This window comes from Anabrus simplex, chromosome X, assembly GCF_040414725.1.
Source record: "Anabrus simplex isolate iqAnaSimp1 chromosome X, ASM4041472v1, whole genome shotgun sequence".
NCBI classification, from domain to species: Eukaryota; Metazoa; Arthropoda; class Insecta; order Orthoptera; family Tettigoniidae; genus Anabrus; species Anabrus simplex.
The window spans coordinates 28,680,203-28,707,208 of NC_090279.1; the positions used below are offsets into that span (position 1 = coordinate 28,680,203).

The 27,006-nt window shown below is 42.5% G+C and overlaps 1 protein-coding gene across 1 annotated transcript; it reads right to left on the reverse strand.

Moving 5' to 3' along the window:
• On the reverse strand, positions 1–27,006 carry LOC137503245 (transcription initiation factor TFIID subunit 12-like). Its single transcript, XM_068230786.1, has 6 exons — positions 26,911–27,006; positions 20,222–20,347; positions 17,123–17,258; positions 14,361–14,717; positions 10,156–10,380; positions 1–146 (listed from the first exon to the last, which is right to left on the reverse strand). The coding sequence occupies exons 1-6, from the start codon at positions 27,004–27,006 to the stop codon at positions 1–3; spliced, it is 1,086 nt and encodes a 361-aa protein (XP_068086887.1).

Below are 27,006 nucleotides of genomic sequence, written 5' to 3' on the forward strand. Positions count from 1 at the left end.
TCACAGCGGGATCTCGCAGATGAAGGACCGGCGTTCTGCACAATTGTAGTTCAACAGCAGACCTGTCCTGACAGCAAGGGCGCACTTTTTACCAGCGTTGTTATTCGGGTAACGAGGCCTCCACCAACTGCTGAGAGCAGGCTCACCTGAAACACAGGACATAAGTGTCGTACACTCGATCCATAACACTTTATCTTTCTTCAGATTATACCAGTTATTTCCGAGGTCACTGGAACACCCCAGGCTCATTTTGGTTTTCGCCTCAGATTTACCGCCAGATGGACTTCCTGACAACACGCGCATTTCTGGATGAAACCATCAACCCAGTATACAGCGGGATTCGAACCTCAGCCTTCATAACCCCCAATGGATTTGGGAGTTAGAAGAGCATCCACGTTATCCCCTGTTTCTCGTAAGAGGACACTAAAAGGTCAACCACTGGATCTCACTTGAGACCGTGGTTTGACGACCACGGTTCCTCTAGCTGAGCCTGGCATTTTCCCCACTAAATTCTTGTCAGGCTCCTCTCTCTTATCTTCCTTGTGCGACCTCTCTGGGTTTACACTTGTTCTAGTCCGACACCGACGGCCTTGGGAGTCTTTCATAATCACGACCGTCGTGGGGCTTCTCTACCTTTCCGGTACCTTCAATGGTCTCCCAGTGGTATTCCTATTAAAACAATATTCACTGATGTTCTACTTGACTACTTGAAGCCACCAGTAATCTTATTCTAAAAATAATTTCTATTGATGGCAACAACTTACCACGTGAGCGGTTCGTCAAACTGGTATTACATATTGCTATCATGAAGTCAACCAGGAATAAGATCGGAATATGTTCACAGATCCACGAATTGGAGCGATGTCAATTTTATCTACGCTTTTCACCTGCAGCTGAAGCACTTTGTGGAAATTTATAAAGAAGTCTTGGATGTCATTTCGTGCTCCAGTTTTCAATCCGATAACTATGGTGTTACGAAGCTGGTACTTCATATCGATACGCCGTGTGCTGCCAGTTGTACTCTATTACGTGCATTTCCACATTCTGTTCCGCTCTTCTGTATTGAATTGTATTCCCTATCATTACGCACCGCGGTATTTCTATTCTGATTTTATGTACTTATTCTTACAATTCTATTAATAAATAGTCTGTCCCTTATAAGACACAGTCATCGCTTTCGGTATATTTTCAACATTTTCAAGTTTCGTAATTCTTATCCGTGTGTTTTGAGGTTGCGACAACATTGTTGTTTTATTTTCTCGATAAGTACGACCCCGTGGCTAGGGACCATAGAATACATCTATGGTATTCCCTGCCAATCGTAAGAGGATAACAAAATGCGTCCAAGGAGCTCGTCATTTTGGAGCGCGACGTAGTGACCGTGGGGAAGTTAGCTGAGTCCTGGCATTACTTCCACATAATTTTGTCAGGCTTCTCACTTTCATCTATCCTTGGTTAACTCTCGTTCTTGTCCGACCACGGCGGTATTACATTTTTGATACCTGAGGAGACTTTCATCTCCCCCTTCCCTTTCTTTAGCCGACACCTTCATCTCTCGAAGTGTCGACCCTTTTCATTCTTTTGCTCCATTAGTGGATGGCTGCCCAATTTTAGTTCCTCATGAAATACAAATACCACCATACCACCACCCAATAATTGAAAATAGTAATAAGTAACAAACGTCATAAAATATTGACCGAGCTGCCTCAGAGGCGATGAAGTCTTGTCGCCATAACGTACCACAGTGGTTCGAGTGATTGAATAGGCCAGAGAAGAAGTTGAAGTACATGCTGATGCTCCTCAAACCAAGATCAAATCCACTATGCCTGGAGCACTGTCGTCTGAAGAAGTTGTGGCACTGCCTTGTTATACATCAGTTGACCTAAAATGTCCACTTAGTAAGAATCGCGCCGTGCTGTCAGAAACTCACAACATTATAAACGACTAGTGCTGTACGACAAGTAATTGGAAATAAGAACCACACATGTTAATGTATTTATGAAACAAAAGACAGATAGTCGTTACCCCTGGAAGTACTGAACGCTGAAAGGCATAACAGTCCATAATGATAATGTATGTATGTATGTTAATAGTCTTTAATACATACTATGGAGATAACATGGTCTGCATAGTGCAAATGATCCATTCACTGAGAGATAGTATTTAACACTTAACAGTTCGAGATCTTGAAATGTGTAACTGGTGCCAATGATTCCCGTTTCCTCAGTAACTTTGTGTAAGGCAACAGAAGTGCCGTTGTAGCTATGTACATCATCACACGAGGCAATCACTTCGTAGAAATGAGCGTCTGTATAGACGATATAACAGTCTATAAATGTGGAAACATTCTCATTATTTCAATATCGCCCTGAATGACAAACAAAATAAGGATTTAATACATTAAAGATCTGGCCAAGGTATCCTCACAGCCACCGGTCTCTAGCACTCGGCGTGCTGGCAGCACCTGGATATCATAACGTGCCATGCTGTGTTCCACTGAGTAACATCAGAGATAAACAAGACTCCTTCATGCGATGGTTTTCTAGGAGGTTCCTTCCCATCTGTAATTTTTCTACTTTCATTGAGCACGCCCACTGACGAAACTATGCCCATCCCGATCTGTCACCCGCAGTGCACATTTTATAACAGACACAAACATATCTAAAGTCAATACAAACCAGTGAACCACCCAAAAGCCAGCCAAAGTGAAGCGATGAGAATCATAATTGCTATGAACGAAATACAAAAAGGCAGAGTGCCAATATCACCCCAGTGGAGTGATAGTGTTAGACCGTACTTGTTAGTGGCTGCAGGGAATACAGTGATGCGAAACGTGCAAGTCGCAGACTCAAAGAGAAACGGAAATTGTAGTAGCTGCAATAAGGAAGCTGAAAAGGGAGCACAGTGATATTCACAACAAATTCGAGCACTTCCTTTTATTATAACTGAGAAGAAACGGGAAGGAGATGGCTTCAAATATCACAAAAATATGAAAATTCAAGCGCACCAGGAAGTAGAAACTGCTTCGGGAGTCGATGATGTGAAGGTGAAGAGAGCAAGTACATATATATCGATTAGTTAACCTGAGGTCAAGTGAAGACCCCGCGGTTCACGGCCAGACGTCATCTGTTCAGAAGAAAACATTCCGGGATCAAACCGCAGAGACTATTAGAACAGCGAAGTTGGCTTTGGTCATCTTACTATCGACGATGTCACTACTTGGTCTGAGGTTCAGGAGGTTCCGTAGTCGTTAGCAAGGATATGGATGATATTGACACACAACTTTCATTCTACGTCTCAATTTGTAATTTACTGTTCACGTGCGAGTAGAGAGAGACACCATTGAGTTCTTGGCGATTACGACGAAGTTAGGAACACTACGTATCTATTATACTTTCACGACGAGACATGCTGGCAATTTTAATTAATTAATTAATAAGAGCATACAAATGCACATAGGGAAGTGTGGGTGTTTATTCTCTGGTATAATTCTCTTGCGATTCTTGCAGCAGGAGAAGTATTATTTGTCACACAAACTACACGAAGATTCCTTGTTGGGTTCATGGTATTATGTATTCTTGCATATTCTGTGGTGGTATCCACGTATCGCCAGGCTTGTCAGTGCAGAACGCACGTCGTGGTTTCCTTTTGTCCATCCTCTATCAATCATGGCTTGTCTCGTCGGCGGGTCAATAATTATTTTCTTGGCCGGTTGATGGCAGCATTAAGTGACATCTCAAGTCCTCATTGAAGGAGGTTCAGACGCAAGCCTTGAGGGCGCTTTTTTGCAATTCCGAGGGCTCATTTTAGGAAGCGGACTTTTACTTTTTCTATTGTCTCTAGAAATTCCCAGATCAGTTCCAAGTCGCACGTGATAATTGGTACTATTTTAGCGCTGAACAGAGTCATAGCTGTGTTCTTCAGATCGCTCTTCCCTGATGCGGATCCTGTATGACGTTCCTGATGTCTCTAGAGTTAGTCCTAAGTATTTGTTCCTAGTACTATCTTGTCTTCGGTCGGTAACCTGCCCCTCTTCGAAAAACCATATGTATACGTTTTCCTGGTTTATGACGAATTTGTTGTTTTCAGCTCAAATGTTCAGTTTGTTTAAGGCTTCTTTAAGGTCATTTTCGGTCTGCGAACCTAGGACAATGTCATGAGGATACATATAGAGCGACACCGATTTCAGATTTTCAATGGATTTTCTGCGTCAGATGTAGCAATGTTAAACAGGAGGGGACTAACAGGGTCACCTTGAATTACTCAATTTGTTTGAAGGATTTCTTTTGATATACTTATCCCCTCGTTTATCGCTACATGTTTGGTGACTGGGGTTTTTCTATGAGTTTTACAATTGCCTTGTCTTCTGTCATGGGGTCCATACTGTTCCTGTCCAACATGTCGAATGCCTTTGTAAAGTCTGTGAAGACTGTACAGTATTGGCCTTTGGGGTGTCTTAAGCCGCCCAGATGTCTTCTTGTAGACATTTTCTAGCCTGTGAAGGTGATCGTTTCCTTCTTAATCTGAATTGATACTCTTATATTTGATGGTCAGTGAAGTTCGTTTGTCCTTCTGATATTATACTCCAGAGCAATCCCTCGTTATGAGATTGGTTTGTCGGCTTGTCCTTTCCTGTATATCATGTATTTATTCTAAATTTCCTCCAGTCCTCGGAGATTTTTCCGCTTTGTAGATATTTGCTGAACAAAAAGATCCATATATTTGCAAGGTGTTGTGCACTTCTTGAGACCGAGTAATCCTAATTCCGTTGGTCTGACGATATGACTACCTTATTTAAATCAATAATTTAAAAAGCTCAAGCACAAAACGCACCAAGGAGTTTCTCAGCGGACGTTTACGAACACTTGGTCTTTGTCCACTGTGAGATGCATTCGGTACTTCTCAAAATCTGGTTTCCGTTTTGTCCTCACAAGAAAGTTTTCAGCTCACACAATAGAGAACAGCTCTCCCACATCAAGGAGGCCATCCGGCTGTAAAATTGTGTGGCCCCACCAGAGAGTAGAGATGTCAGGAAGATGTGATGACCAAACAAGTGCTATTTTATCCCCGCCGGAAATGTTTATCGTCTATGAGTGCAAACAGTAAGGACAAGGCCACACATTGTACCAATCAGAAATGAGAAAGTCTGCGACAAAACACGGGAATGCGTTTCTGCATTTGAGACTGAGATAAATCAGCATCTTGGAGGAATATAAAGTTCTGGCTATGATGTAAATGAGACCTGGTAATCTGGCAATCTAGAAGTTATAGCTTGCTGCTTGTGAGAACTCTTAAAGTCTGCGAGGGCTCCTCAAACATTTTCACGTGTCAAAGTAAAGACATTCCTGCTCTGGCTCAGCTGAGTAATATCAATGACGCTGATAACGGTGATACGCGTATCCTTCTAGGTTATTCACGGCGATATATCCTGAAACAGAGACAGCAGTTACGTACGGTCTTCATCATTCAAAACCGTTCGTTATAATTATATAGAAATATTGTTTTCGAGATCATCTGAGCGAGTACCGAAAAGTACATTATAGCCGTGAAAATGGAAATATGGATATTCTAAGCAATTTTCTGGGCCTTGCCTCACGAATTACTTCAAGTGATTCAGAGAAAATAAGGAAATGTTTAGTAATCGGTAAAACACAACGTCAACTATAAATAGAGATCAGAGTAACTGACAGCTGCTGGTCATTGGTAGTGTGCGTGAAGAAGAGAATAATAAAATATGACGACAGGCCGTACATTTAAACAGGAAGCGACACATTCTTATTCACTCGGGCTGTTTGTCTACGAGCTTTACCTGTAATACTTATCGTCGCACATGTGGGTCCTCTTCTCGCCATGAGTGTGTTGGTGATCAAGAAACACCCTGTCCCTGCTAGTTGGTAGTAACATTTATCACTACGAGAACTCCAGGACGAGGAATTTTTATTAAATAGGATGTGCATCACTAAATGCCATTCCTTCTTCTACGCGATGCAGGAGCATTCGCACCCGTTTCCCAGGCGATCGACCGTCTCATGGTGACAGATATTTCCAAGGCGTTTTTGACGGCTGCTTCGTTGTTGAACCTCTTTCGTGTCCAACCATGACCCCAGGGTACTGTTGTCGTGTGAGTGACTGCAGTCACGTCCCAGTACTTGAACTATGGGCAACGACTGAGGGGACGAGTAAATTGTACTGAGAGTCGGGAGTAGTATTGAGCATCTCGGACATATTCTGAGTGATGGCCCTCCTTGTGTCGGGAGTAGTATTGAGTATCTCGGACATATTCTGAGTCATGGCCCTCCTTGAGTCGGGAGTAGTATTGGGCACCTCGGACATATTCTGAGTCATGGCCCTCCTTGAGTCGGGAGTAGTATTGGGCACTTCGGACATATTCTGAGTCATGGCTCTCCTTGAGTCGGGAGTAGTAGTGGGCACCTTGGATATTTTCTGAGTCATGGTCCTCCTTGAGTCGGGAGTACTATTGGGCACCTCGGACATATTCTGAGGCATGGCCCTCCTTGAGTCGGGAGTAGTATTGAGCATCTCGGACATATTCTGAGTCATGGTCCTCCCTGAGTCGGGAGTAGTATTGAGCATCTCGGACATATTCTGAGTCATGGCCCTCCTTGTGTCGGGAGTAGTATTGAGTATCTCGTACATATTCTGAGTCACGGTCCTCCTTGAGTCGGGAGTAGTATTGGGCACCTTGGATATATCCTGAGTCATGGTCCTCCTTGAGTCGAGAGTAGTATTGGACACCTCGGACATATCCTGAGTCATGGTCCTCCTTGTGTCGGGAGTAGTATTGGGCCCCTCTGACATATTCTGAGTCATGGACCTCCTTGAGTCGGGAGTAGTATTGGGCACCTTGGATATATCCTGAGTCATGGTCCTCCTTGAGTCGGGAGTAGTATTGAGCATCTCGGACATATTCTGAGTCATGGCCCTCCTTGAGTCGGGAGTAGTATTGAGTATCTCGTACATATCCTGAGTCATGGTCCTCCTTGTGTCCGGAGTAGAATTGAGCACCTCGGACATATTCTGAGTCATGGTCCTCCTTGAGTCGGGAGTAGTATTGGCACCTTGGATATATTCTGAGTCATGGTCCTCCTTGAGTCGGGAGTAGTATTGAGTATCTCGCACATATTCTGAGTCATGGCTCTCCTTGAGTCGGGAGTAGTATTGGGCACCTCGGACATATTCTGTGTCATGGTCCTCCTTGAGCCGAGAGTAGTATTGGCACCTTGGATATATTCTGAGTCATGGCCCTCCTTGAGTCGGGAGTAGTATTGAGTATCTCGTACATATTCTGAGTCATGGCTCTCCTTGAGTCGGGAGTAGTATTGGGCACCTCGGACATATTCGGTGTCATGGTCCTCCTTGAGTCGGGAGTAGTATTGGCACCTTGGATATATTCTGAGTCATGGCCCTCCTTGAGTCGGGAGTAGTATTGAGTATCTCGTACATATTCTGAGTCATGGCTCTCCTTGAGTCGGGAGTAGTATTGGGCACCTCGGACATATTCTGTGTCATGGTCCTCCTTGAGCCGAGAGTAGTATTGGGCACCTCGGATATATTCTGAGTCATGGCCCTCATTGTGCTCAAGAGGCGAGGACTATACAATCAACCATAGGTCACTAACCTGTCAGAGGAGAGACTCTAACTTGGACTATGTGCAAATAGATTAGCAGCCTGCTTCACATAATTTACCGAGCTGAGAATATTTTAAGCAAGCCGCCGGGAGTAAAGGATTTCCAATTAGTTTTGACAGTGCAGGATTCTTTGGAAGCAAAGAGGTGAAGTAAATGGTATTCGATATTAATCTATCGACCCACAGTAATGGGGAAATCGTAACAATTAAAGTAGAAATGGGCGAGTTAGGAAGAGTTAGGAAATAATGTTATTTCGGCAGGCGGTGATAATGAGGAAGGGATAGGAGGAAATCAAATGCTTTTAACAAGTGTTGAAAAGGGATGGGCAGTGTGTGGGGTACGGAGGGAAAAAAGAAAAAAATAATGTTTTGGATTAATGTGGTAAACTCATAGTACTTCCGAGCAAATAATGGTACAGGTGGAAGGAATATAAGAGGAAATATTCATCTTGACGCCGCGAACAACGAAGCTCACAGAGGAATAAGATGAGCCTGGAAAGTTAGTAAAGGTCCTTCTGATTTGACGAAAGCAGTAATTGCACCTATTTATAAGCAAGAGGACTGCTAGAACCATCAAGGTACTTCAACGACACTGATGATGGTGATTCATTCGTGCACCGGGCAAGGTATTCACTAGTATTTCATGAGGGAGAAACCAATAAATGTCTTATACTGAGTTGGATGAGACCAGTGTGGTTTCAGACCTCAGAGGGGTTTTCATGGTCAGGTCTTCAGTATTCGTCACATAAGTAAAAAGTGCTATGATATGAATAGCAAGTTGTGTTTATGTTTCGTAGATCTAGAGAAGGCATATGACAGAGTAATTCAGGGAAGGATGTCAGCCACACTGAGAGAATACGGGATTAAGCTCAGATTATTGGGAGCAATAAAACTCACTTATGTTGACATTGAAAGTTGATGGTAGAACGAGTTCTTGATTCAAGGTACTTACAGGGGTGGGATATGGCTGCAATCTTCAATGTTGTTGTTCATAGTTTACAAGGATCATCTACTGGAAGATATAAAGCGCCAGGGATGCTAAAATGTCGTAAGCATTTTGGTGTTAATGGCAGACAGAGCTGAAAGCCTGCAGTCTTATTTCTTGGAATTTGAAATAGGTGCAGTGAGTACGACATCAGTATTGGCATTACCAAGAATAAAGGGGCTCCCTGGCGGAGGCGGTAAAGGCGTACTCGGTTCGCCCGGAAGGACGTGGGTTCGAATCCCCGTCAGAAAGTCGTTAAATTTCCACTTCGTGACGTGCATATGGCCCTGAGGTTCATTTATCCTACATCAAAAATGAGTACCAGGTTAATTCTTGGGGGAAAGGCGGCCGGTCGTAGAGCTAACAACTCTACGCCATCAAGTGCCGAGGTTACGAATAGTGGAAGCCTTTACCTTCCACCACTCCCAGGGCCTTCGTGGCCTGTACGGAGATGTCTTTGCTTTTTTTTTTATTACCAAGAATAAAGTCATGTCAGTGGAGAAGAAAGTTTCGAGAACTGAATGTCAGGTCGGAGATACAAAACTGGAACTTCTCCCAGGAAGCAAGGTGCAGCAAAATTAATGCAGTGAGCTCTGGGATGAAACGGTCTGTTTTCAGGAAACCTTCGCTGTGTGGGAGTGCAAGCTGGGTGGACTCTGGATATCTCGTCCATACGCTAGTTGTAATCTACATTGAAATAACGAGAATGAAGTCTAGAAACACCGGGTGGGAACAATGACAGAAAGGTACCCAGAATGAGAAGATAAATTTTAAGTGATATGTAAGTTCGATGGATGAAGGGGTACTCCGGTGTTGGGGTCGCGTGAGGTGAATGGAGGATGATGGGTTACCTGCGAGAATAACGGAGTCAGCCATCGAGGGTAAGAGCAGCAGAGGAGACCAGGACTCAGTTTCTAATTATTTAAAGACAAGAGGTGTGGAACTAAACAAGGCACAACATTCTATAATGATGATGTCCCTACCACGACCCCAGTGTGTCCTACTCTCTATTTGACGTCCGTGATAAACCTGCACGTCTTGGTGCGGCACATAGCCTAATCCTGTCAAAGAACACCGAGAGGTCTGCTCAAGGATTAACGTCCCCATCCGACAGATGAATGTCCTCATACCCTCACTTTGCGACTCTTTCCCTTCATTTAGACATAACTAATATTATTCACTTTATGTTCCAGTAACTACATTCGTATGGTTTGGGAGACGCCAACGTGCCGGAATTTTATCCATCAATGTTTATTTTATGTGCCAGTAAATCTACCGACACGAGACTGACATACCACCTGACTGAGCGAGAATCGAAGTTGCCAAGTTGGGCTCAGAAAGCCTGGGCTACTGAGGGCAGGACTTCTTCATTCCTCCCCTGATTATAGGCAATACGGTGTGCTCATCAGCCAGTGACATCGCTAACTACAGCTAAATGTCGGCTTCTTCGGTTTAATATGACCAATGTCCTCCATCCGACATTCGGTAATTCATGAGCAGAAGAGAGCTAGAGAGAACTCACCTTTCACAGACACCCAACGATCTTCACCTTCGGGCTTGTAAACTCCCATCCAGGGGATCCGGCTCACATGCTCTTCCATTGGAGGGAACACCTCTCTTCTCTCCCGTTCACTTTCCGACACCATCAGATCACCTCCGTCTCTCTTGCACTGCTCCCTGGCGTCACTCCAACTCTTTCCTCCACGGTACGTCTTATAACAGTTGAAACCTTCAAACAGTCGGTAACCTGTGGGCAGATAGAACATCACACGTTTATATTTTAGACCATCGTTCGGGTGAAAATGATGATCCTTCATTACTTGTCGTACTCTTCGATGCATGACATGGTCAGGAGACACCGTAGCGTACAGAAGAGGAGTTAATGAGATGAAGTGAAGGACGTGAGGTACGATAGCGGAAAAGGAGAGGGTGAAACGCGGTGCCGACATGCAGCCTACTTCGGTCATAAAACAGCAAGCGATTTGCTCAAGGCTCACCTTCGCCCTCCGTCATAAATGCGACCTATGCCCTCAGTCTAAATGAGCAATGTGGTGAGGTTTGTAATGAATCCAGGCTTTTGTACGCCATCTACCAGCACCTCTCCCACCCGGCTGGCCAACATTGTGATGGTGAAACTTGTTTCGACCAACGGGACGCCTTAAGCATCTTGCCCAGCAGGCGGACCAGTGCTTCTATCTACGTGATAAACTGATTTGTGCAGCTCATTTCCGGAGCTGGATCGTTCGGAGTATTTTCGAGATGATTTAGCTGTCTTGGAAACAGCCAGCTCTCTTCGTATTCCGGAGATGTGAAAAATTAATAATCAAGAACATCACCGTCGTATTTCCTGTACATGGTCATGGATACTTAAATATGTGTGGCGCATGTGAAAGTACACACAGGGAACAAACATGAAACCAGAGCATGATATACGAACTGATCTTCTTTTTTCTGAGGTAAATGCTTCCTAATAAGAAAACCTTCACTTGTAATGATTCAGAGTGAAACATATTTCCTTCTTTAAGCTTTAGCTCGTGTAATATCAACGTCCATGCTCCTTCTTCCACTCAAACTTTGCACTATGGCAGCAGTAGCACGCTCATTTAAGGCCCTTCACTCAAATGAGATGCAAAGTGCCGGTAAGTCGTGATGATTAAGCGGTGCCGAAAACCACTGGGAGATTTTGTTTTAAAAGAAGGGAATCCAAGGCAATGCATTCCTTTCTTAACTTTCAGTTGATATTTCTTTAACATTGTATAGAATATAATTATTTCCTATTCTTGTTGTTTTATGTTCAGATTCGGAATTTTTATAGACACATCAGTCCGCGTGGAATGTCCCTTCCCTTGAGAGTTACGTTTCCTAACTGTCCTCCGGAGAAATTTAATCGATATCCGTAAATTACTTTACTTTTATCAAGAAGTAATGCTACAAATTGGTATCACAGATACAAACAAATTATGAGTCGGATGTGTGTCTTTTCCTCGGACAGCCTTCTCCTACTGCTCTAAATGGCTACCTGAAGATGATCGGTTATGTGTACGAAACATGCGGTACTGTCTTCAAGCGCAGTAAGACATAACTCAAGACGCATTATGTATTAATGACTTCCTCTTGAATTTAGTTGCATTTCCCCTGTTTTGTTGCCACCTCCATTTGCTCACTATTAATAACTCTGGAGCCGCCTAAATCTACATTAATCACTCATTAGAGGGGGCTTTTCTCCAACTGCAACGTTTCTACTATGTACAGTATTTCCAATAGTTGCGGGCAATAGAATCACTAGAATGTGGTCCACATTGGAATTCTTAAAAGTGAACGACATATTACTAACTTCATCATTTGTACAACTTTTAGTTAAATTACACGAGACATTATTTTACAATATTTTAAAAGTTAAATCTCAGCGGTTGGCAACACTGCATTTATGAGTATTTCTACCTCATTACACCTTGATTAGTCACAAAATGCAGCTATTTTGTGTTGGCCTGCGAGACCCATGTTATACATTAGTGTAGAATAAACGAGCACTCACACAAAACAGGAGCACATATGACAGTCAGTAAAACTGAGAACATCAGCACTGATCAACGGCATCCACACTTGGGAAGAACCGTCGTTCTCAGACCGAATTATAATAATACTGTGAAAGAAAACAAAGGCCAGGTCATGTCGTCTTAGAACGTCCTGAACCCGCACATATTGTGCCACTCATCGGAAAGGCATCCGCAGTTGTACCAAGTAAAGTAATAAGAGTTACCGAGCGCAAGAGATAAATGGAGAACTTCTGCTTGACCACTGTCTGCCTCAAGGCCTATAAAGAGCTTCCATATGTTCTCCACGTGCCCAAGGAACCGCGAGGGAAGAATGGAATAACTGACAGAGGGATGACCTATAATTCAAACTTCAGCAAGTTTTATATACAAAAAATTCACAAGATTCACGTGTCTCTTGATTTAATATTTCAGAAAAATGTATTGATAATTATTCTTTTCATACGTAATATTGATCATCTTTATGTTTGTGTAATTAAAATTGAAACATGGCGTGACATGCGTCACTGGTGTGTAACCATTCAGGGTTCTGTGAGAGGGTGCATGTGACTTTAGGGTCTTCAAAAGGACTAATTCTCTTTAGGGAGACATTAACAGTTATCCGCGTTGACGTTATGTTCACTGAAATGTATGGTGAAAGAGAAGTTGTAGCAATTACAAGTTTCGATCGAATCGTCACATACGACTTAAGTCAGAAAATGATGTTCTGAGAAAAACACGATCAAAGTTTTAGAATCTCAGCCAAACGAACACGCATATATACCGGCTATTATTTTGAAGTTATATCACTAGTATAATTCTTTTCTAGGGTTAGTATGTATTTACTTTAACTCGAAATATTGTTTATTTAGTACATATGTTTAATCACAAAAGCAATCAATAAAGTAACTGTTATGGCACCTCGCCCAATTACTCTGTCATTTTGATGAAGGCGGTGCCCTTCAGAGTTTTTCTTAATGTTAATATTATTTAGTCAGCGAATCTACCAAAAGGGCACTTTGCTACCTCCTGCCTTTGGTGTATTTATCAATGTTAAACTTTTTCTTTAATTAACTGCTATTGGCATTTTACCAGTTTTTCTCTCTCGTTATAACAGAGGCTGTGCCTCCAACAAAAATTATCAAATGTAAAATTTATGCAGCGCAGGTTTTGACAAATTGCAAGTCATTGAATTAAACTTAACCTGGCAACATTTCATGTAAAAATATTATCCTCTGTTTTTTGTCAGACATATAAAACGACTTGTTTTCAGGTGGTGTTGTAAGGCTTTCGACTTATTTACTATTCAATTATTCATGTGAAAAAAATGTCAGTGATAAAACATTTTTTGTAAACTAAGTGATAATTTTAAATCTGTGGTTCTGACATCCTTTCTCTCCAGTGGATCCCCCAGGGGTTTTGTTTCCTATTTCAGTCAAAAACACCTACAAGTTGAATTCTCCATTCGAGGAACGGTTACAATCCTAATCTGTACTGTTCACAGCTCTCAAGGGCGCCCCGAACAAGTTGAGGAGGGAGACGAGCCTTTCTCTGAGAGTCCTGTGGAGTTCAGCAAGAACTGATAAGGATGGTTGCTAAATTTTGTACGTTTGCAATTCACCTGGAAACAAAATGTAAGTATGGATTCCTGGTAGTTTTATTGAAGTAGTTTCCAGTTGCTTTCCTGCCCAAAATCGTGAATCTATCTTAGATAATGATATAATGACTGCGTGCCGTAGGAAAGAGCCATAAACGGGAAGGTGCCTTACTAAATGTGCACATCCAGATATTTGTCTCATGCAAAACTGAGAAGCCACGGAATCACCTTGAGGGTTGTCGAACCCACAACCTCTACGTGATAGTATCATCGGCTCGCGTGTGGGGCCGCTGTGCTGTACGCTGCGATATGTGGAACACTCACCGGGTCCCGCCTTCACTTCGGACCCAAGACGCTCTCATTTCTCATATTCTCTCTACTCGTGCACTCGCTCTGCAGACTGCTGCTCCAAGCAAACACCTACACAGTAACTGCAGGGTGAGTACTTTATCTGTGGAACGTGGAATACAACGATTAAGAGCTTTACTTTTCTACCTGAACAAACTAGATCAAAATCTCCAAGAAACACATGTACGTTCGTCTCAAGTACACCACTCATAGACAATCTGATTAACTTCTTGAGAGTTTATCACTCACCTGAATGAGGACAGGACCTTGGTTTCGTAGCAGTAGTAGTAGCTGTAGTAGTAGTAGTAGTAGTAGTAGTAGTAGTAGTAGTAGTTGGAGTAGTAGACGTAGTTGGAGTTCTTGTAGTAGCAGCTGTAGTAGTAGTACTAGCTGGTGTAGTAGTAGTTGGAGTAGTGGTAATAGTAGTAGTCGGTGGAGTAGTAGCAGTCGGTGCAGTAGTAGTAGTTGGTGTAGTAGTAGTAGTAGTAGTACTAGCTGGTGTAGTAGTAGTTGGAGTAGTGGTAATAGCAGTAGTCGGTGGAGTAGTGTAAGCTGGTGTAGTAGTTGCAGGTGTGACTGGCTTCATATATTGAGACGTCGAAGTACCTGGAACAAAAATACGCATGAAATATGCAATTTCTGATAAATAATAATCCTGAAAATCTATCGCAAACTGTGCAAATAAAATCCGTATGGAATCATTTTACGGTCTCCGACAAGGCCTACTTCAGATTATGGTTATGTTCAAAAAATCGCCTGTACCAACATTATTAAAATAGTGCGTGTGTCTCTTACTTGTAATGATTCTATTTTGTCCAGTTGAAACACTACTCATCATGATAATGCCGCTCCAGAAAGGTGTATATGGTTTGTTGTATCATTCATGAAAGTGAAGAAAGGTTAGATTCCTTACTTAGGTCCTTTTGAACACAATCACGAGCTTAAGAAGGAGGAGGTTAATTTTGATTTGATGACAAATAAAGATAAGTTGTTTACACTTTATATTATTACATATTACTGTATTTTCAAAGCAGAGTCATATAGCAACGGACATGATATAATTTAGATCTCCTACACACATGGCATTCATTCCAGAAGAAAACTCAGTTTGACAGCCAGATCTAAATTGCCTACTGATGCCACGCTTCCCTCATCGCTGATTACCTAGTGAAATATTTCCGCGTCTGCATCAATTCATCCGCACAAGTACACCGCAAAGAGCTGAGCCCTATACCTAGAACTTAATGTTTCTCAACTTTTCCATACCATAAAAATACTTCTTCCGCCGGTATAAATACTCACCCACCTATCGATTTTATCTCATCTGTACAAAAACACTCCAGTTTTGGAAGACATCCATTACGTCACTTCTCAACCATGAAACAATTCCTTATACAATATCTGGTAAATATGAATCTTATAACCACTATGTCCACGTACTTTCACTTCCGCTGCCTAGTCCGCCATGTATCCTTTCTAAACAACACACGCACTCCCAGTCTCCCCCCCACATAAATACCCCTTAGTTTCATTTATATTACCCTCTCATAGAAAGTGTCCCACTGATAATAACCTCCTCTCCATTCAACTTCATAACAGATCCCACACTATGTCGTACGTTGTTCGTACCAACATAGAAAACTACCACACCCTTTCCCCATCTTCTGTCTTAACGTAATTCCTCTACCTTGGTTCCCTTTCCTCCGTGCACTTTCTCCCCGAGCCTAACTATGGAGTCCTCGATGACCAGAGTCTCGACCTCACTTACTTCATTATATCCGCTTACCTAATAGTTTCAACAGTCTTCCCTGATGTTTACAGACCATACCTTCTCCTCCACCATGTTCCACCCCCTCTTCCCCTCCACCTACTGTACCTTTTCTCTTACCCCCACATTCCTGAAACAAGTTCATTTCCCCCTATATCCCTCTGTGTTTACCAGCGGTTACTCACGGATACCCTAGTGATAACTGCCCTTGACTTTATCCCTTTGCCCTCAGTTTCCTCCCCCTTAAACTATTAGCATATCTGTCTTTCAGAACTTCTCCTCCCACCGCACCCTGTACATTGTTCCTGTTCTCCGTCAGCAGCCTAAACACTTTTTCATACTTATCCCATATCTCCCTCCCGTCACCTGCTCTTTGTTTGGGCTATGATCGTCCAATCTCACCTTAAACCCCGTAGAGTAACGGTAAACACAATTACTTGCAAAGCTCGTGGTCTACGCTTTTTCCCACTACTTTGAGAAATGTAATGTTGGCAGGACTGCAGGTAGGTAGTTAAATATGATCACCTCGATTAGGAGTGCTGCTGGAAAGAACTGCATAACCTCGGAAAAGGACACGAGTTCCCATTATTACCAAAAGAATTCTTCTGTAACACCACATTTCAAAGGCCTCTACTCTATTTCTCTACTTAGCATGACTCTAACGTTACAGACAAATACTTCGGCAAACGACGGCCTGAATTTTATATTTATGGTGAGTAGAATGTTTCATTTACAAGATGGCTTCCTTTAGCAAATATTCTTCTTCGGTAATGAACGGATAGTTTCTCCTTTCATTCGTTATGTTACTTCCTAGCCACCCAAATTCCTCCACTTCCTTTATGAGTACATTTCCTAGTCTTATATCACGTGCTTCACCTGACCTTATCTATTACATTCAACTGCCCTTGACATCCTCCAACAATGACGTTCCTCCATATCCAATACTGCCTGCTCTATATGCACATTAAACTGAAGGAGAGGCAGACCACGCACCTGCCTCGCTCGCTGATCACTGCAGTTTGTGGTACTCTTCGTTCCCTGTAATTCCAATCCTCTCAAGCATTTCAGAACGCCTAGTCCCATCCACAATATCGAATAGGGAGGAGACTGACGCAGGCACGTTCCCTAGCTGATTGCCCCTGGACACGGAGGAGATACCGCCCACAAACACTGCAGTCCTACTTCTTTGGGGTAAGGAACACCGAGTGTGAATGAGAGTTCTATGACAACGATCAGGTCTTACCGTGTACTGGTGGATGTACAGAAGTCACCGAAACAAGCTGCTCAACTTCACTGCTATCACATGATCTTCTTTCTTGGTGGACATTCACGGCTAATTCCCATTGGTTCTCCGTCGATGTCAATCGCCGCGTATCAACCTGTAACGAATATTGAACTCTTAAGATATAGAAAATTATAGCCCACATTCAGTTCACAATCCACTATAATTCCAAGGTGAGTATGAAGCACCCATTTGAAACAACCCTTCCTACTCACATTCCTGTTTCCTTCCTCGCACGTCACATGAGATGCCATTATGCCCAACTACCACACCACACAACCACAATTGGTGCTTTACTCGGAGTTTCGCCGCACCATATAGTGGCAATCGGAGCCGTAACTTACGGAAAACCTATAACGTACTCCCAGAGATGCTGTTTGTTCGTTATTCTTAGATATAACTAAAACATCCCAGTTTCATTTAATTCGGTACAATTGTTCGTGTGTTTTAGAACTGAATGTTTAAAGCACGGAATTTCGGTATTTCTTGACATCATTCTCCAGCTGTAAAAAGAGACAATATGTCCAAAAAGAAATTTATTTTTCAAACGAGACTTCTGATGTCTCCAAGCTCGGCTTCAGTGACCATAGTTTCGAGATAAAGGAAGTGGAGTGGACGAAATCACAATCACATATCAGAGTGAATATAACGGAGAGATTCAGGGATCGGTTCGGGAATACGGTACCGAAGACGTAGATACGTTTCCAGACAGTGCAGCAGTAGATATGACCTGGCTCGACTACTTCTTACGGCTCCAGGCAGTGTAGCAGTAGATATGACCTGGCTCGACTACTTCTTACGGCTCCAGGCAGTGTAGCAGTAGATATGACCTGGCTCGACTACTTCTTACGGCTCCAGGCAGTGTAGCAGTAGATATCACCTGGCTCGACTACTTCCTACGGCTCCAGGCAGTGTAGCGGTAGATATGAAGTGGCTCGACTGCTTCTTACGGTTCCAGGCATTGTAGCAGTAGATATGACCTGGCTCGACTACTTCCTATGGCTCCAGGCAGTGTAGCAGTAGATATGACCTGGCTGGACTACTTCTTACGGCTCCAGGCAGTGTAGCAGTAGATATGACCTGGCTCGACTACTTCTTACGGCTCCAGGCAGTGTAGCAGTAGATATGACCTGGCTCGACTACTTCTTACGGCTCCAGGCAGTGTAGCAGTAGATATTACCTGGCTCGACTACTTCTTACGGCTCCAGGCAGTGTAGCAGTAGATATGACCTGGCTCGACTACTTCTTACGCCTCCAGGCAGTGTAGCAGTAGATATGACCTGACTGGACTACTTCTTACGGCTCCAGGCAGTGTAGCAGTGGATATGACCTGGCTCGACTACTTCTTACGGCTCCAGGCAGTGTAGCAGTAGATATGACCTGGCTGGACTACTTCCTATGGCTCCAGGCATTGTAGCAGTAGATATGACCTGGCTGGACTACTTCTTACTGCTCCAGGCAGTGTAGCAGTATATGACCTGGCTCGACTACTTCTTACGGCTCCAGGCAGTGTAGCAGTAGATATGACCAGGCTCGACTACTTATTACGGCTCCAGGCAGTGTAGCAGTAGATATGACCTGGCTCGACTACTTCTTACGGCTCCAAGCAGTGTAGCAGTAGATATGACCTGGCTCGACTACTTCTTACGGCTCCAGGCAGTGTAGCAGTAGATATGACCTGGCTGGACTACTTCTTACGGCTCCAGGCAGTGTAGCAGTAGATATGACCTGGCTCGACTACTTCTTACGGCTCCAGGCAGAGTAGCAGTAGATATGACCTGGCTGGACTACTTCCTATGGCTCCAGGCAGTGTAGCAGTAGATATGACCTGGCTGGACTACTTCCTATGGCTCCAGGCAGTGTAGCAGTAGATATGACCTGGCTCGACTACTTCTTACGGCTCCAGGAAGTGTAGCAGTAGATATGACCTGGCTGGACTACTTCCTATGGCTCCAGGCAGTGTAGCAGTAGATATGACCTGGCTGGACTACTTCCTATGGCTCCAGGCAGTGTAGCAGTAGATATGACCTGGCTGGACTACTTCCTATGGCTCCAGGCAGTGTAGCAGTAGATATGACCTGGCTCGACTACTTCTTACGGCTCCAGGCAGTGTAGCAGTAGATATGACCTGGCTGGACTACTTCCTATGGCTCCAGGCAGTGTAGCAGTAGATATGACCTGGCTGGACTACTTCCTATGGCTCCAGGCAGTGTAGCAGTAGATATGACCTGGCTCGACTACTTCTTACGGCTCCAGGAAGTGTAGCAGTATATGACCTGGCTGGGCTTATTCTTACTGCTCAAGGCAATATTGCACTAGATATCGATTGGCAGGACTTCTTCATTAAACCCAAGACTGCGGCAGTCTCCACATCCACGGAGCTCTTTTTTTTCCTCAGGGTCTCCATCTGGGCCGGACAAACCTTTCAGACTTCATCGTAAATCAGGGGGCACCATTACGAGATATTTCCAGCCAGACCGATGTTCCTGGAATGATTTCTTAAAGGAAAGTTCTAGTTTCTACTTTATTTATTTTCCATAAACCCACAACCTGTGTGTTACCGTTATTATATTATTTAACAAGTTCAGTGCGGGATTATCATAGGCTGTTGTCACAAAGACAAACTGTGTGAAATGTCTGTGAAATATAAATTCAGTTAACTACTAAGTTCTAGCGTTTCCTGTGACGATCTCTCGAACTAGCTGGCTGCTTGTCTTGGGTCAAGCGTATTAGCAACATGCAGATATTATTTTAAACACGGGACTTTTTTCCCAGCAATAACAACACAATCGTGAGTAATTACGTCTGCTACGAGTTACTCCACTTTCTTAAGCCGTTAGTGGTTAGCACATGCAAAGCAGGTTAGTGTTTGATGCACTATGATATCAAGGACATATTAGATTACTTCCGCAAACTGTACTGTGGTTTGAAATTTGGTTGAAATTTGAATGATGCATGCAAATATTTATTATACACAGCAATAAGTTACGTGTATTAATCACATACAATATTATCCATCCAACACGGAAACACAACTCTGAATTTGATAATACACGGTACCGTTATTATCCAGTGTCCACTGGCGTTCCTGCGGCTATGCACAGACAGGTCCAACTTCGAGCCCACAGACGATGCACAGTGGTCTGTGCTCGCCAGTGAAACTGCTAGCGTCAGGGGCAAGAGAACCTGGAACAAGTACAGAGTTCAACAGTTAACTGTGACTAAAATTACAGCCTAAAGGAGGTTATGACATAAAATATGGCACTTCAATGCAGAGTACTAATTTCAGCTTCATTCGCTATCCATCCTCAGTCAAACAAATACATTACCTTAGATCGTCAGCCCCGCTTGAAAACTTTGATGGTCAGTTAAGAAAACAGCCCGCAATATTTTACTGTGTAAATTAATCGTCCGCTTCCCTTTACAATTTTAAGTATTCTGACAGGATTTATTAACATGTTCCTAAGTATTTGTTAATTATTGTGACGAGAGCTTCATGAACTTGGTTCTAAGTACATGCTAAATGATCTGACATTCCACAGCCCTTGATACATTTTCCTCTGTCGTGGCCAATATTCCTATAACGGAGCCTTGAAAACTACAGCCCCGACTAGTCCAAGTAACGAGTGCCTTGTGCAGAGACTCACTGTAGTTAGGGACAATGGCTGGAACGTGAACCATCAAGTTGAAATGTAGAATGAGGAGCTCGAAATCTCTGATACTTTACAACATATCTGCGTCTATCACAGTCTGATGACCCGCAGGCTTGCCTTTACAAATTGGAAAGACATAATTCACAAAAAGAAGCCGTAGCTTCCAAAGCACATTACCTAGGTCGGGTCTCGAATCGAGAAGTTCACTTAATATTTGGGTTTAAAAAAGGTACTCAGAATCGGTAGGAGCAGTTGCTCCTAGTTTTACATTAGACGGGGCTTGAACCTCCAATTTTAGTTCACAATGATTTTACAATACGCCCGTTGTCGGGGCTGTAAAGTACGTTACACAGACCCTTAAAGCAGAAGGGGAGTATTACATAATTAGTTATACCTGGTTATCCTCTCGGTATTAGTGGAACCAAACAACAGAGGATGGGACCTTCATGAATTTTAGGGAAATGCGGACACACTAACTGTTACAAGTTTACTAAAATTTCTAAATCCTCCCGAGTTTCACACGCATAATTTTCACATAATTACATTTCTGCAATACCTTGTTAAATACCTGCTCCCCCGTCTCCTCTCCCTTATTACACACACAAGTCAATCAGTACCAGACACATTTAAATATAGTATTAGCCGATGTTTCCTGAAGGATTTACTTTCATACATTTTGAGTGAATAATCAATTTAATATTATATAATTTGATGGGCTGATTGAATTTGTTACGGAGATTTCCGTGGTAGTTAGAGGTGAAAGAAAGTGCTGGGATGAATAGGTCTCAACTTACGAAATTAAAGTTAATTTAAATTTAACAAGGTTATATTTTCTTTTCAAGATCAAGAAATAACAAGTATAACAGGTATTCAGTAGCATATCTACCAATTAAGAATGTACAATTACAGTTTGCTACAGGATTTGGGCTTCGAGCCCCAGACTCACAATTCTTGAGCAATTAGCCCAACTTTACCCAAATACAAGGTTTGACAAAGGGGCGGAAAACCCCAATCATGCCCAGGAGCACTTGCTCCCAATTACCCAGTAAAGCCTGCTCGAGGCACACAGAAACCAAATTTAAGAAAGAGCAACCCGCTCTCAAAGTTCAAGCCCATCAACGGCCACACCAAACTCCACCTTCAAGCTGTCCTCCAGACACATAAAAACAGGGGTAAAAATACCCAACCTACTGAGGCCTATTCAGTAAAGAAACAGGACAATGACATGGCCCCAAAATACCAACTTGAGTGGAGGCGTACTCAGCACTCCTAATACACTTTATTAAAACCTAATTTGGCCCTAGGCCGCTTATGCAAGGGCTAATCCCATACTACGGAGGTGACACGAAATAAAACTTTATTTCATTACGAAGAGCTGGGAAACTGTTATAAAAATGTAGTCACCTCAAAACAATATGAGTGGGAGCTCGAGAGGGTTAGGCACTCTCTATCCCAATTTGTAGTTAAAGAGACAGAATTTATATCAAGTGTCTTTTACATTTTAAAGGAAGGTTACATGATAAAAGTTTCGAACCTGCCCCGAGGGTTAAACTGCTGAGCTAGCAAGAAAAGAAGTTATTAAAAGGCCATTACCTTATGGATGAACTGCTACCCGAAGAAAGAGGCGCTTCCCGCCCCCTGCTACATAATCACACTAGGATAGATGTTACTGAAGTGGCAACGAGACCAGAAAATCAGCAGTTTATATATCCTCGTGGAAGATTCGAGACGTTTCATGAATGATTACAACCCGCCCACAAAGTTGTATTGGTTACCGAACACAGTTACAGAGCAGGTTGGGGAAGAAAGCCCCGATTGGTCGAAAATTAATTAAAGAAATTCGGGATTGGCTAATTTCAAAACCGGCGGAACGAACGGATTAACATTGCCAACACAAACAATGACAGAAAGAAATTTAACAAAGAACAAACTTATGACTACAAAATTTCTTCAGAAGAAAAGTTCCTTCACTTCGCACTAGGGTGCACAATTGTAGTTCTTAAGTGGTGCCATCTAGAAGAGAATGTTCACACTTCTTGCTACAGAGAAAACAAAAACGAATCGAAACTGACCTAGTTCAGAACACTTCTAAATTTACAGTAGGGATATCTTCTGAGAAATCTTAGAATTAATGTGGTTGTTAAAGTTCAGGCTTCCTCCAGTAGAGGAGTTTCAACTGGCGCAATGTTTGAATTAGCGGCGTGGAGGTGTACCGCCCGGTACAGAATTGATCACAGTTTTGATAACTTCTGAATGATTAAAAGAATAACTTACTGCCGATAGGTTACTCAACTTCAAAATACCACTTCTCTCCCAGGCTGATAAAGTGCTTTTAACGCCAGGGAGCAGTCCAAAATCGATGCTAGGGACATATTGTCACGGAAGTCAAACTACTAGAATATCTGACGGTTTAAGGCACTTCACACAGGTAACAGCATAGTCAACTTCACGAGGCCGCAATATCGAAGCAGTGAACGTAAATGCCGGCAATGCCTACAAGTTTTCCTGTAGGATTCCACCATACACCTCTCTAAATGTGTCATAATTGGGCATAACTACTTATTTACCTTGGAGCACCTCCCCATTTACTGTACTTCACTGTTTGCGTGAAGGAGCTATACGAAATTAGCTCAGAGTTTCTATAGTATACCCAGTTTACAAGTGACTAAGTGACAAACATATAAAGGGGATAGTTATAGTCCAGATAGCTTGACATGTGATGCACGTAAGATAAGGAAAGCATTCCTTCTTGTTACATTGCACACAATGTTTCAAACTGCTCTGATAGAAGGAAATTTGTGTTTAGGAAAAGTCATTCCACTAAGGAAGGGTTCAAGCAAGATATGGCAGATATTTTATACTCAGGAGGCCAAATGGACTGCATCGGTATTGACCTAATCAAAGTCTATCGAGAGAGCAGAACAAGGAAGAGACGGCCTTTGGACCGGACAAGGTGTAACTGAATATGTGGCGACATTTCCAGAAAGCAAACTCAATGTCTTAGAATAGGTGGAACGCTGTCGGGTTATACTCTGATTAAGAGTGGATCCCGCAAGGCAATGTTACTGTTTTCTTGCATGTTAATTACTGCCTCGATGCTGTGAAAGCAACACATGGGGATCACTGCAAGTACCTAGGTGATCTTTACAGATCTCTTCATATGGTTATGGGTGTATTTAGGAGTTGTAGTAAGAATGTAAGACAGAGGCGTATAAGTCACTGGCAAGACCCGTTCAGCGTACGAGAGACTCGACAGATTATTTGACTCAAGAACAACATGAAAAGATCCAGATGAGAACAGCGCAATTTGCTCTGGGTGGCGTCCGACAAAGAGCAGTGTTACGTTGGAAACTTCGTGCTGGGAAGACTTGTGAGTAAGGAGACGAACATTTTCAACATTATTTTGATTAGCAATACATCACCACACTTAACTCTATACAAGGAAATTGTCAGGGATAGAGTTTCATGTGTTTTGCCTGAATGACCTAAGCGTCATCTTAGACACTTTATACGCATATTCTTTGAGGAAAGAATGCTGTGGAAACAGACTGATGACTTGCATCAGATCTTCGTGAAAATTTTGGAGACATGTGAAAACCTTGGTCTACACCTGAACTTAAAGAAGACCCAATACATTATTGTGAGCAAGGCCCTGTGGGTCAACGGAGCTCCGATACTGAGAATATCGCCGTCAACGAGCGCCGCAGCTTCGTCTTAGGATAGCGCGGGGCTGTGTGTATGGAGTAGAGTCCTGGACTATGAGGAAAGATGAGGAGCAATTGAAATGTGGGTCTACTGTATTGACCAGGAGGTGTAAAACTGCGCTGGGCTGCTAAGGTCATGAAGCTGGTCATATCATGAGGCGCCCTCCTCCAAATAAATATACAAGGGAACATCGAGAGAAGAGGGGTCCTGGGAGAGCCCGCACGTCTTGACTGGGGAACCTGCGACTGTGGTTCAGCCAACAACAAAACTAAGATCGCCAACGTTCGATGACGGATACGGCACTAGGACTCTGTCCAGTGTGATGCTATTTATTCCGGTAGACTGAGCGTCCAAAGGGACGGGAGGATGAAAGTAGAATTGACAATTTCTGCAAGCACAGAATTATGTACTCTTAATAACAAATTGTCCCTCTATTGCTCATGTGAAGAGACCGCACTTTACTGTATAGCTTGGTGCCTGCTGAGAGCATCTCTTTGCTCTCCTCCGACTTATCTCCACCACTGACAGCGCACTCTTGTGTTATATCACTTTCCCTTTGAACATTCAACAACCATAAAATATCCCACCGAAATTCTATGAAAATTCCATTAATCTATAGAGATATTCCATACTTAAATTACCCAGCTCCGTGGCGAAATGATTTGGTACAACGGGTATCGGGTTTGATTAGCTGCCCTATCCAGATTTAAACCTTATTTGCTTAATCGGGGGCCGTGTATTTGTCATGTCTTCTGAAGAAGGAGCCGCATCCCCAGAGACATGCAGGTCGCCTATAAGACCTGCACCATGCGTGTTCGGAGGTTATTCGCCATTATTATTATTATTATTATTATTATTATTATTATTATTATTATTATTATTATTATTATTATTATTATTATTATTATTATTATTTCGAATGGGCCACCAGAGGACCACGTGCCAATTTCAATTCCTTCTTCTTTGTTCTTTCCTTTTCTTCCAGTACGCTTTCATCTGTTCACTATGTTTCTTCTTTCTGTCTTCAGACCACTTTGAACCAGTCTTTTTTATTTTCCTACCTTGGAATCCTTCTATTTTCAATACTTTTTCCCGAAAGCCTTCTCTATTATTTATTTCTTCCGTTGTTATATTGTTTTTTTCTAAATCCATTCTTACTTCATTGACCCAGCTTGTCGATGATTCCTTACCCCACAAATATCTGAATATCTTACTGGTTAATCTACTATCCTGCATTCGATATAAATGTCAAAAAACATAAGTCTCCTTTTCCTCATTACATCTGATATATTTTCTATTTTTTTAATATATTTCAGCATTACTTCGTAATTTCCAACCTTCTGCTGTGTTTTGTGGGCCTAATATTTTCCTCATGATTCGCCTTTCTAGTATTTCTAGTTTATCTAAATTCTAGTTTAATGCCAGACATTCGCTTGCATATAGGCATTCTGGCTTCACTACAGTGTTGTAATGCCTTATTTTGGCATTTTTGGATAGGCATCTTTTATTGTAGATATCTTTTGTGACACCATAAGCTCTCTCCATTTTATGTACCCTCTCCTCTACTGCAGATTTTTCTAAACCATTTTCATGGATTATTTCCCCTAGATATTAGAATTTTTTACCCTCTCTATTTGGCCAATATGTGTTTTCAGAAATTTTGGTGCATCCCAAATATTTGTTAAAAATTTTGTTTTTTCTGCAGAAATTCTTAAGCCAGTTCTGCTGGCGATTCTTTCCAAGACATTTACTTGGATTATTATTATTATTATTATTATTATTATTATTATTATTATTATTATTATTATTATTATTATTATTATTATTATTATTTGTCCAACACTTGTCCCGTTTCACTACGAGGTCGGGTATGAGGTGAGATGAACCTGTCGTGGCGGGTTCTTTTTTCTTTTGACCGGATATCCTCTGACGTCAAACTTATCAGAGACGTTAATGAGATGAAATGAATTACCTGATATGATAGTAAGAAAGGAGAGGGTGGAACCTGGTGCCGGCACATAGCCTTCTCCTGTTGAATAGCACCAAGGTGGCTGCTTATGGTCGAAACAAAGGCAACAGCGTCATATGGCCTCACTCCGTATGAGCACTGCGGAGACGTTTACAATTTAATCCAGGCATTGAACATGTAATCTAGTGATTAGAAATTGCATCCCGCCAACACCTCTACCCTGCCAGCCAACATTCGAGCAATGGGACTCGAACCGAATAACCGCGGTGTCACAGCGTTTATACCTCAAAGCCTTAACGATCAAGACTAAGAGGCGGGTTGTTATTATTATTAGTAGTAGTATTAAATTTCCAATCCAAGACTGACATCACCTCTCCCTTGACCCCTTGTTATCAGCTACAGAGAAATAAACAAACACTCACCAAGAGAAGCGACATCCTTACGAGTTCTGATAGTGGTATCTTTAGCTCTGGCTTGCTATTTATTTCATTGACTTGAGTTGTAAGGAAGTCCCGCAT

Bases quoted from the DNA above. Each gene is read 5' to 3' on its own strand.
- LOC137503245 (XM_068230786.1), bottom strand. From the start codon at position 27,006: ATGCGGGACTTCCTTACAACTCAAGTCAATGAAATAAATAGCAAGCCA. The intron at 17,259-20,221 runs GTACCGTGTATT...TATTCGTTACAG, and splicing joins GTGGACACTGGATAATAACG to GTTGATACGCGGCGATTGAC. The intron at 147-10,155 runs GTGAGTTCTCTC...CCTGTGTTTCAG, and splicing joins TCGTTGGGTGTCTGTGAAAG to GTGAGCCTGCTCTCAGCAGT.